The 9,814-nt window shown below is 45.5% G+C and overlaps 1 protein-coding gene across 1 annotated transcript in view; it reads right to left on the bottom strand.

The window, feature by feature from the left end:
• The window catches only part of B4GALT1 (UDP-Gal:betaGlcNAc beta 1,4- galactosyltransferase, polypeptide 1), a 49,714-nt gene continuing 39,900 nt past the window's right edge, over positions 1–9,814 (bottom strand). The window contains exons 3-6 of the mRNA XM_015560467.1: positions 6,884–7,071; positions 3,811–3,933; positions 1,350–1,454; positions 1–1,163 (exon numbers count right to left, since the gene is read on the bottom strand). Of these exons, the coding sequence (XP_015415953.1) occupies positions 1,031–1,163; positions 1,350–1,454; positions 3,811–3,933; positions 6,884–7,071 (549 nt within the window). The 3' untranslated portion in view covers positions 1–1,030. The remainder of the gene's footprint in view (positions 1,164–1,349; positions 1,455–3,810; positions 3,934–6,883; positions 7,072–9,814) is intronic.

The raw sequence follows: 9,814 nt of genomic DNA, 5'->3' as shown, positions 1-9,814 counted from the left end.
GCCTCATCAAAGGACCCAAAGGTGATTTTGCTCTTCACAAAACCTGGCCGGCCAGCTAAATCAGAGGCCTGCTCATGGGCACTACAGCATACAGAATCGCCCCCTGTCCCGCCCCTAAAAAAATGCTCAGTCCCTTCCTCACATTTAAACACCACAATAAAAGTACATAGGAAATTCAAGTTTACGTAACATACTCAGAAAAATCAACTGCCATGTTTGAACACTAAACAGCCATGAAAATCTGGATCAACACAAAATCAAGCTAGATCAGCAATCAGAATTTGATTTGGTCTTTAAAATACTACAAAATGTAACCTGCTCTTTCTAAAAAGTTTTACATTCAGAAATCAGGCAATGTGGAGAAAGGCCACTGAATGTGAGAACACCCAAGTATTTTGCTCTGATGGCTAAAGTTGCCTTGGAATTCACACGTTAGCAGGGCAAAAGGTCTGAGGCTCACGTTTTAGAATTCTTGCTGAGAAGAGATACACACAGTGATTGGAACAGTTGTGTAGCACTAAAAGAAGGTGTGTGTGTGGGGGGGTAAAATGAGAATGGTTGACACAGTTTTTCTGTTTAAAATATGACAACCAAAAAATATCACACCAATCCAATTTCAGCAGCACTCTCCAATTTTGCATAAAGTAATAAGAATACACGATTTAAAACAAAATTCTTACCTATTTCACAACAAATTTGCAGTTTACCACTGGGAATGAGTCCCACAGTCACCAAATGTGGGGCTGTATACACTCTGATTCTTTGGGGTGACACTGTGAACATGCTGAGAACCCCCAGAGGCTGACAGTTTCTACACATACAAACACCTCATAGAGCTAAGAAGTCACACGCCGAGGCAAGCTGGGGGCAAAATACCCCACTTGTTCTGGTCATCCGGAAAGGCGTGTAAATGACGAGCGAAGGGGGCTATCACGCTGATTGGTAAGAATGAGGGGCCAGCCCAGCACGTTGGCAGAGACACAGCAGAGGTCCCTGGCCAGTTTTAGGTCTTTATCAGGGTAGCAAAATGCTAGCTCGGTGTCCCGACGTCCACTGTGATTTTGGTATATAATGGGTTTCTCTCTATGTCCAACACCTTATAAGTCAGTGTGTTCAAACCATCAGACAGCATTGTCTCCTTCGTGTGTGCAATTCGGTCAAACCTACAAGGAAAAAAAGAGCAAGAGGTTGGTGTCAAAACAAAAATCTTAAGGAAAAAAGCATTAAACATTTGCACTTTGTTGGAGCGAACCCTCCCCCGCCCCCTCCCGGCATGGAGCCCTCCCCAGAGCTCATTTCTGCCCCAACCTAGAGAGGGAAGAAGGAATATAAACAAACACAGAACACACCTCTGAGGATTGGGTTCATTTTTCTTGTCTCTTGAGTGGCGAATCATCCGACACTTCCCAACCACAGCGTTTGGGCGAGATATAGACATACCTTTAAAAACTAACCTGCAGAGAGCAAAGGGACAAATCATCGTCACAGAGCAACAGCAGGCAGAGCCAGGCCGTGAAGATGAATGGCGCCGGCCAGACCCGTGTGGGTGGCCGGGAAAGCACAGGCAAAGGCAGGCAGGGAGAGCAAGCACGGTGCCCTCAGGAGCAACACAGCCTCGGGGATGGTGAAAGGATCTGGGGCTGGAAGTGGCTGGAGATGAGGCTGAAAAGATGGACAAAGGCTAAGTCATGGAGGCCTTCTCAAAGCTTCAAGCAACAGTGAACCGTGCCAGTGTCCGAAAAGGATGGAATATGCAGTGTTTCCCAAATGTTTTTTAGCCAGGGAGACATCTCTCTGATAAGCAGTATAAAAAGGGGGAGTAGGGAATAAGACTAGGGGCAGCCAGAACGGCATGGAAGGTTCTGTGTGTGGGTCTAGGGCAGTGGTCGGCAAACTCATTAGTCAACAGAGCCAAATATCAACAGTATGACGACTGAAATTTCTTTTGAGAGCCAAAATTTTTTAAACTTAAACTATATAGGTAGGTACATTGTTATTAACTTAATTAGGGTACGCCTAAGGCTTAGGAAGAGCCACACTCAAGGGGCCAAAGAGCCGCATGTGGCTCGCGAGCCGCAGTTTGACGGCCACTGGTCTAGTGGAAAGGAATGAGGACCAAAACCAAAGCAGGAATAGAGAAGTTAAGAGGCAGTGCTCCTGGGTGACTTTAAAGGTTGCTGGCCTTGCCCCCAGGACCTGGCACACAGTGAGTAGGTGTTATAGTAAGAGTTAGGTCCTTTCTTTTCCAAAAAAGCTGCTCCACGAACCACTCACCCTTCTAGTCCCTCCAGCCTAGGATGTTGGTACTTTGTGCCTCTGCCCCCTCTACCCTCAACCTTTGTGACCACTCAGGTCTCTATTGTCACATCAGCCCCGTGTCTGCCCAGGTGTGGTACTGTGGGTACAAGTTTGTTTCTGTCTGGACTCCATGTCCATGTCTTCAGTGTCTTCCCGATGGGGCCCACCTGGCAGTGCTCTCACGCAGCGGACACTCGATCTGCATTACTTGAAAACTCAAGTGTTCGTCAAGGCCTGTCTTAAAGACTTGGGCCCATGCCAGGTTCTCACAGAACGTTAACCCTGAATGACTTGGGTGCTGCTCTGACAGACACCTTCTGTTAACTGATCCAATTAGTGTTCTGCAATCCAGGAAGGCACCAGGGTGTATTCTGACATCAAACTCAGAGACAAGTTCAGACTGGCTCCCAGAGGGAGTAGGTGCTTTTAATCTGTAGCTGGCAGGGTCGAAGCCTCCACTGCCGGGGAGAACTGGGCAGAATGTGGTTTCAAATGCTACTGACAGGTGATTTATACCATCTGCAATGACAACATACATGAAAAAGGTTTACCAACTTCCAGGGAGTCCAAGGGTGGGGGTGTTGGGGGTTGGCTGTGAAATGATGGTTGCGGGGCCAGTGGGTACACAGCAACCATCACACTACTCTGTCCTCTTTCGTGTATGTTAAAAATAGCCCAAAAAGTTAACGAAATAAAACAGTACCAAGATTCTGTGAAGAACTTGGAATCCTATCCAAAGAAACTTGTTTCATACTCAAACATGACCACAATGAGATGCTGAATTTTTACGAAGGACACGTGTGTTGTTTTGTTTTGTTTGTTTTTTCATATATTCTTATTGATTTCAGAGAGGAAGGGAAAGGAGAGATAGAAACATCAATGATGAGAAAATCATTGATCAGTTGCCTCCTGCGTGCCCCCTACTGGGGATTGAGCTTGTAACCTGGGCATGTGCCCTTGACAGGAATTGAACCTGGGACCCTTTAGTCCACAGTCCATGCTCTATCGACTGAGCCAAACCAGCTAGGGCTGAAGGACACATGTTTACCCCTTCAGAACAAAATGGCACGCGGTATGCATCCAAGTCCACTCCTTCACTTGGTTCTCATTTTCCATTTCCCAAGGCTAATGCAAAAATCACAGACGCTCCCCTGGCTGGGTAGCCCAGCTGGTTGGAGTGTCATTCCAATACGCCAAGGTTGTGGGTTTGATCCCCAGTCAGGGCACATACAGAAACAACCAATGAATGTATAAATAAGTGGAACAAGAAATCAGTGTTTCTTTCTAAAAATCAATAAATTTGATTTTTTTTTCTTTAAATAGCAGTAGCTAATTTTCCTAAAGACATCGTCAGCACGTACAGTGTCTACAGCTGGGCACACGTAAGACCCTGGGCTGAGTGAGGATGCATCCTTCCTGGGGGTCGAAGGCCCAGCAGAATAATCAGCACTGACTGAAAAGCTAGACGTGAAGGGAGACAGAGAAGGAGGAGATCTAAGTTGTGACCATTACCTGTTAAAAATGTCGTCATCTTCACCTCCCCAGCCCCAATAATTATTAGGAAATCCATTGATGGTGAGAAACTGTTGTTTACTTAGAGCAGACACACCTCCAAAAAACTGCACATAAGGTAAGCTGGGGGGAAAAATAAAGAAAACACGTACACACACACACACAGAGGACCAGTGGTTAGTAGGTTTTGACTTCCTTGAAATAAAACTTGCTCAAAATAAACACTCCTGAAGTTATTTTTACTCTCTGAAACTTTTAAACTGGAGATTTATGATGGCTTTCTTTGTTTTGTTTTTATAGTAGACTCAGATAATCTTAGAGAAGACACAGGAAACACACAATAGAATCTTCTTTCTAAAAACACTGTGTCGCTTCTGTGGTGATCTAGGAAATCAGTCGGTTACATGAGCATGAGCCCAGTTCTGCACCAGACAGGAATCTGCTCCTACACGGGAAACCCTCATCCAAGAAGTCCTGGACTCTGAGGCTGTTCTAGGGTCTCCCTGTGCCCACGCTGTCATGTACCCATCCCATCCTCCAGTCCAGCTTTCATTCTTCCAAGGTATACTGGCTTGAAAACTGACTGATCCCAATAGTCAAGATAGCATTTGTGGCCCTGGCCGGTGTGCTCAGTGGGTTGAGCATCGTCCCCTGCACCCAAGTGTCGCTGGTTCAATTCCGGTCAGGGTACATGTCTGGGTTGTGGGCTTGATCCCCAGTAGGGGGCATGACAGAGGCAGCCCATCGATGTTTCTCTCTCACCTGGATGTGTCTCGCTCTCTCCCTCTAAAAAAAAAAAAATCAAGAGAGCATTTCTGCCATCCATCATCCCCCAGGAGAGGAGCGAAGTTTGACTGCCCTCAGTCAGGCAAGCACAGTGATGTGTGTTTTAGTCGTCACTATTGTGCAAACGCTCACTGCTCAGGACGGTTTGTTTTCAGTTAGGAAATGAAATTGCTTCTCAATGACAGGAATGGCCCAAACCTGCTTCCTATTTTGATTTTGTTTTTAACTGACGAATGGTGCAGCATTCATCATCAGAATAAGTTGCTACACTTACTTAGTGTGTGGTTTTGATTCAGCTTGAAAAAATAACCTCACTACATGTAGCAGTGCATTATATGTACAGTATATATAACGTTAGTATTTCTGCTTTGAGTCCTTGATATTGCAACGGAATTCCAACTTTTTTTTTTTGAATTCCAACTTTATTAAGTGTACTTTACATGCTAGCTATTGTGTGCGATTTCAACTTTTTCTGCTTTCTCCCTTTTCTGGTTGTGCGCTTCCTTTTACAACAAGCCTCAAGAAACAGTCTCTGAGAATGACTGAGCTATGTTTATAATGCAGATGTACTTAGAAAGTATGTAAAAAAATCATTTTCACAAAATAAATACATATTTAAAATTTACCAATAACTACAGGTGGGGCCCTGGGGAGGGCGCGGGGGAGGGTTCATTGTGTTAAACATAGTTGATCTTTGGACTCTATGCTTGTCTTTGGTTTTACAAAATAGCTTGTATTTTCAGTATTTTCTACATAATAGGGTAAAATATAGAGCAATTGTGATGCATCAATAAAACAGGCAAATTTTCTGATTAAAAAAAAAAAAAGATAGCATTCCTGAACATTTTCTTGGAAATTTCTACCATGTCCTGACTTCGCAGCAGGTATAATTAATGGTGAATCTATGTTGACACATTTTCAAGCAGCAGGGCATCTGGGCTCTCGTCCCTCCAAACCTTTTTGTATTTCAATGTTTCAATGTTTATGAACTGTGGCCTCCTGAGGGATACAGAGGAAGCGGATGAGAAATGTTAAGAATCAGAATGAGGGCATGCCCAGAGACCATGCAAAGGCCTTCTGGGGGTCCTTTAAAGGCTGTGGGGTTTTTTTCTTACTCCTGTGTGCAGTTCCAAACCACATTCAGGCTCTTACTGGAATCCAGAGAAACCAAAACCTATCACACAAATTAAGAAAAATGCTAACTCAGATTTCAAGAGAAAAGTCAGCCAACCATATAGAACCCAAGAAAAACAAAACCTAAAAAAAAAAGCAGTTATCATTTTCAAATCCATTCAGGAATTCTGAACTCTGACTGCAAGTATCCACAAGCAAGCTTCCTGGGGACCTGCCTTAATGAATCTAAGGTCATCTATTTGTCATAAGCTACCAGCACTGAGGGGCCAAGTCAGCCACCTTTTGCTTTCCTCACAGTACAGTCTGCACTTGCAACGTAAGGGTTTGAACCTGAGGTGGCCACACCAATAAAGTTTTTTGATAATGAGTGTTTTTTTGTTTGTTTTTTTAAATATATTTTATTGAGTTTTTACAGAGAGGAAAGGAGAGAGATAGAGAGTTAGAAACATCGATGAGAGAGAAACATCAACCAGCTGCCTCCTGCACACTCCCCACTGGGGATGTGCCTGCAATCAAGGTACATGCCCTTGACTGGAATCGAACCTGGGACCTTTCAGTCCGCAGGCCGATGCTCTATCCACTGAGCCAAACCGGTTTTGGCGATAATGAGTGTTTTTACAGAAATGGACTCTTAGCCACTTCTAGGGGAAGTACCAGCTGAGCTGACAAGATCTAGTTTTGCTGTCTCTGCTGCTTTCTCTTACCTCCTGCCCATCCCCCAAGCCTAAATGGTTCTGGGAAAACAGACATGGTGCTGTGGAAAAGAACTAGGGGATCCCCACCATGCTTCAAGGGCGGAATTAAGAGGGGTCAGGGTATAAGCCTGTGTATCTCAAAAAGACGATACACAAACAGGGAGAGAGGGAGGGAAGATGGAGTGCAGAGAGTGACTTTTACAGCTAAATGCCCCCGCTCCCGCAAGACAGCAAGACTAGGGCCTGAATACCTTTGATCTGGGGGAAGGACTTTACAACAACCCTATATTTATCTCACAGACCTCATGCCCTCAGCAAGGGAGGATGGAAAGAATTATTACTCAGAGGAGGCACTCTTCTCCAGAGCATAGAGCTCCCCTGGCTGGAGAAAGTGCATCTCCTTGCTGTCATATCAGAGAGGAACATGTTTTCTATACACTCTGGTGAACAGCTCTTACCTAAATCCAAACTTATCCATTGCCACAGAAATGTGCCGTGGCTGGGAGAAGCACCGGTAGGTGTTCCGGTCATCCATTGGGATGAGGTCCACGTCGCTGAACACGAAGCAGTTGTAGTCGTAGTCCTTCAAGGCCTCTTGAAAGCCAACGTTGAGGAGCTTGGCGCGATTGAATGTGGATTCTCCAGCCTAGCGCAGAAACAAAAGGACTGATATTAGATGCCGTAGGACTTGGGACAGAACACAGGGGCTGGTGACGTGCCCACTACATGTGGTCATTAGTCTACTCCTGGGTCTCATTTTTTCTGCCCTCATTTGTGAATTAATACCATGTGGTAAGTCCCGAGTCGGTATTCCCACTTTTCAGAATTATTCTGCAGGACTTGCAAATGTGCAAATGACATATGAACATTATTCCTCATGGAGTGTTCATCCCAGCAAAAGACTGCAAACAGCCCTAGCCGGTTTGGCCCAGTGGATAAAGTGTCGGCCTGTGGACTGAAGGGTCCTGGGTTGCATTCTGGTCAAGGGCACATGCCCAGGTTGTGGGCTCGATTCCTAGTAGGGGGTGTGCAGGAGGCAGCCGATCAATGATTCTCTCTCATCATTGATGTTTCTATCTCTCGCTCTCCTCTCCCTTCAAAATGGGTGTTGGGCCCTGACCAGTTTGGCTCAGTGGATAAAGTGTCGGCCTGTGGACTGAAGGGTCCTGGGTTGCATTCTGGTCAAGGGCACATGCCCAGGTTGTGGGCTCGATTCCTAGTAGGGGGTGTGCAGGAGGCAGCCGATCAATGATTCTCTCTCATCATTGATGTTTCTATCTCTCGCTCTCCTCTCCCTTCCTCTCTGAAATCAATAAAAAGATACTTTTTTAAAAAAGATTGCGAACAATGACATAAGCATCACTAGGGAACTGGTTAAATAAATCGTGGTACATCCATTTAAGGGGGTAGAGTTATTTTTAAAAATATGAAATCTCTAAAAGGAAATGATCTTCAAAATAGTATTGTTAAGTGAAGAGGCATTTAAATATGTGTCACTTATTTATATACTATATGTAAATTAATTCCAGAGAAGACATTCAGGAAATGGGTACCTGTGGGACTTTTTACTTCTCCCCTCTTTATATGGTAGACTGTGATTGATAACCACATTGCGTGCCTACCAGGTGTCTGTCACTAAATTAGGCACCAGAGAAATATGGCAAACCCAACCCAATCTCTGCCCTCAGGGTGCTTATCATGTCTGCTGGGAAGCAGTGTGGTGCACACAACAGAAACAGGGTGTATGAGAGAGAAGACAACACCTGCTTCAGGATGCCAACCACTGGGTCTCAAACCACCAAGTCTGTTCGTGAAAAGGTACTTCATATTTTATTTACTTATCTTGTTTATTTCAATCCCCGCCCCCACTCAAAAGCATGCTCAATGAAGGCTGGAATTGTTTACTATTTACTCACCCAGGGCCTTGAACACTGCTTGGCATATATAATATCAGCTCAATAAGTAAGTGCTGGCTGGCTGGCTGGATGATAGGTGGGTGGGTGGATGAATGGATGAATGGGTGAGTAAACTGATGGATGGGTTTCAACATACAATGTCAGAAAACATTCCTTGCTGGGAAGCTCCCACCAAAGGGCCCCCTTAGAGTCACCAGCATGGGTCTCTGCTCTTACCAACTCCCTGGGTTAGTAAGGACAGTAACAGCATCAACATGCCACCCTTACATTTAGCAGTTCACAAGCCCTCCCAGGCACATGTTCTCATCCTGACCGGAATCCTCCCCATTACACCTTGAAGAAACTAAGGCCACACAAATGACACCTCTGGGACTGGAGCCGAACACCCTGGAACCCTCACTTTATGCTCTTTCCCAATATCTCTTGGGATAAACAAGATCAGGGCCTCTACTTTGGGGGAAAATGCATCCCATAAGGGCCTGCAGTGGGTACAGTCTCAAAAGTGGGATGCCCAGCCCTAATCAGTTTGGCTCAGTGGATAGAGCGTTGGCCTGCGGTCTGAAGGGTCCCAGGTTCGATTCTGATCAAGGGCATGTACCTTGGTCCCAGGCACATCCCCAGTAGGGGGCGTGAAGGACGCAGCTGATCAATGTTTCTCTCTCATCGATGTTTCTAACTCTCTATCCTTTTCCCTTTCAATCTGTAAAAATCAATAAAATATATTTTTTAAAAAAGTGGGATGCCCAAACCTCTCCCCAGGCTCACAAGAGGACTCGGAAATGTGTGCCAGGAGGCAGCCTGTGAGTGCAGAGCGGGCAGACCTGACCACGGCCGCCCGGCCTCAGGGAAACCAATCACGTAAGAAAAGCAAGTATTAGGACGTCAGACAAAGCACCCACGAGAACACTCTCTCAAAGAAACATCTTCCACACGAGCGCCTTTCTTCAGCCCATAACAAAGCTTTCTAGCCACACTCGGTGAAAAGAGAAAGCTGTGCCCGACGAATGGCACACACTGTTTCTCCGACTGGCCCACCACCTACGTCATGCCTGCCATTAATTCTGTGTAAGCCATGAGGCAAAAAGTTCAGAGCTGAGACATGGCAAAGGAAAACTATGAAGCTGTTGTAATAATTATTACTAGAACAATACACTGCTCACATTCATGGAGGGGGGAGGGCGGGGGCGGATATGGTATACCAGGCAAAGGGTAAGTGTTTTACCTGCATGCCGTGTCACTTAATCACCTCGACAATCTTGTAACCACTTTCATCCTGACCCAGATCTACTGCATTCCTCCCACACCTTCTACCTTCTGGTGATGGGGAGAGAGGCCCACCCCTGGTGCTTTCCTTCTTGCTCCTCCAGCTCCACGAAGATCCTAAAAGAGTTAACTGAATATTTCCAAACACAATTCATCCCCATTGAGCACTTTTCCCAACAAGTGAAAGGGCAGTGTCTCAACAAAGCCTTC

The sequence above is a fragment of the Myotis davidii genome, unplaced genomic scaffold (assembly GCF_000327345.1).
Source record: "Myotis davidii unplaced genomic scaffold, ASM32734v1 scaffold534, whole genome shotgun sequence".
In the NCBI taxonomy this organism is placed as follows: Eukaryota; Metazoa; Chordata; class Mammalia; order Chiroptera; family Vespertilionidae; genus Myotis; species Myotis davidii.
Note: the sequence above shows the minus strand (reverse complement) of the source record. Positions and strands in the feature narration are given on the sequence as shown.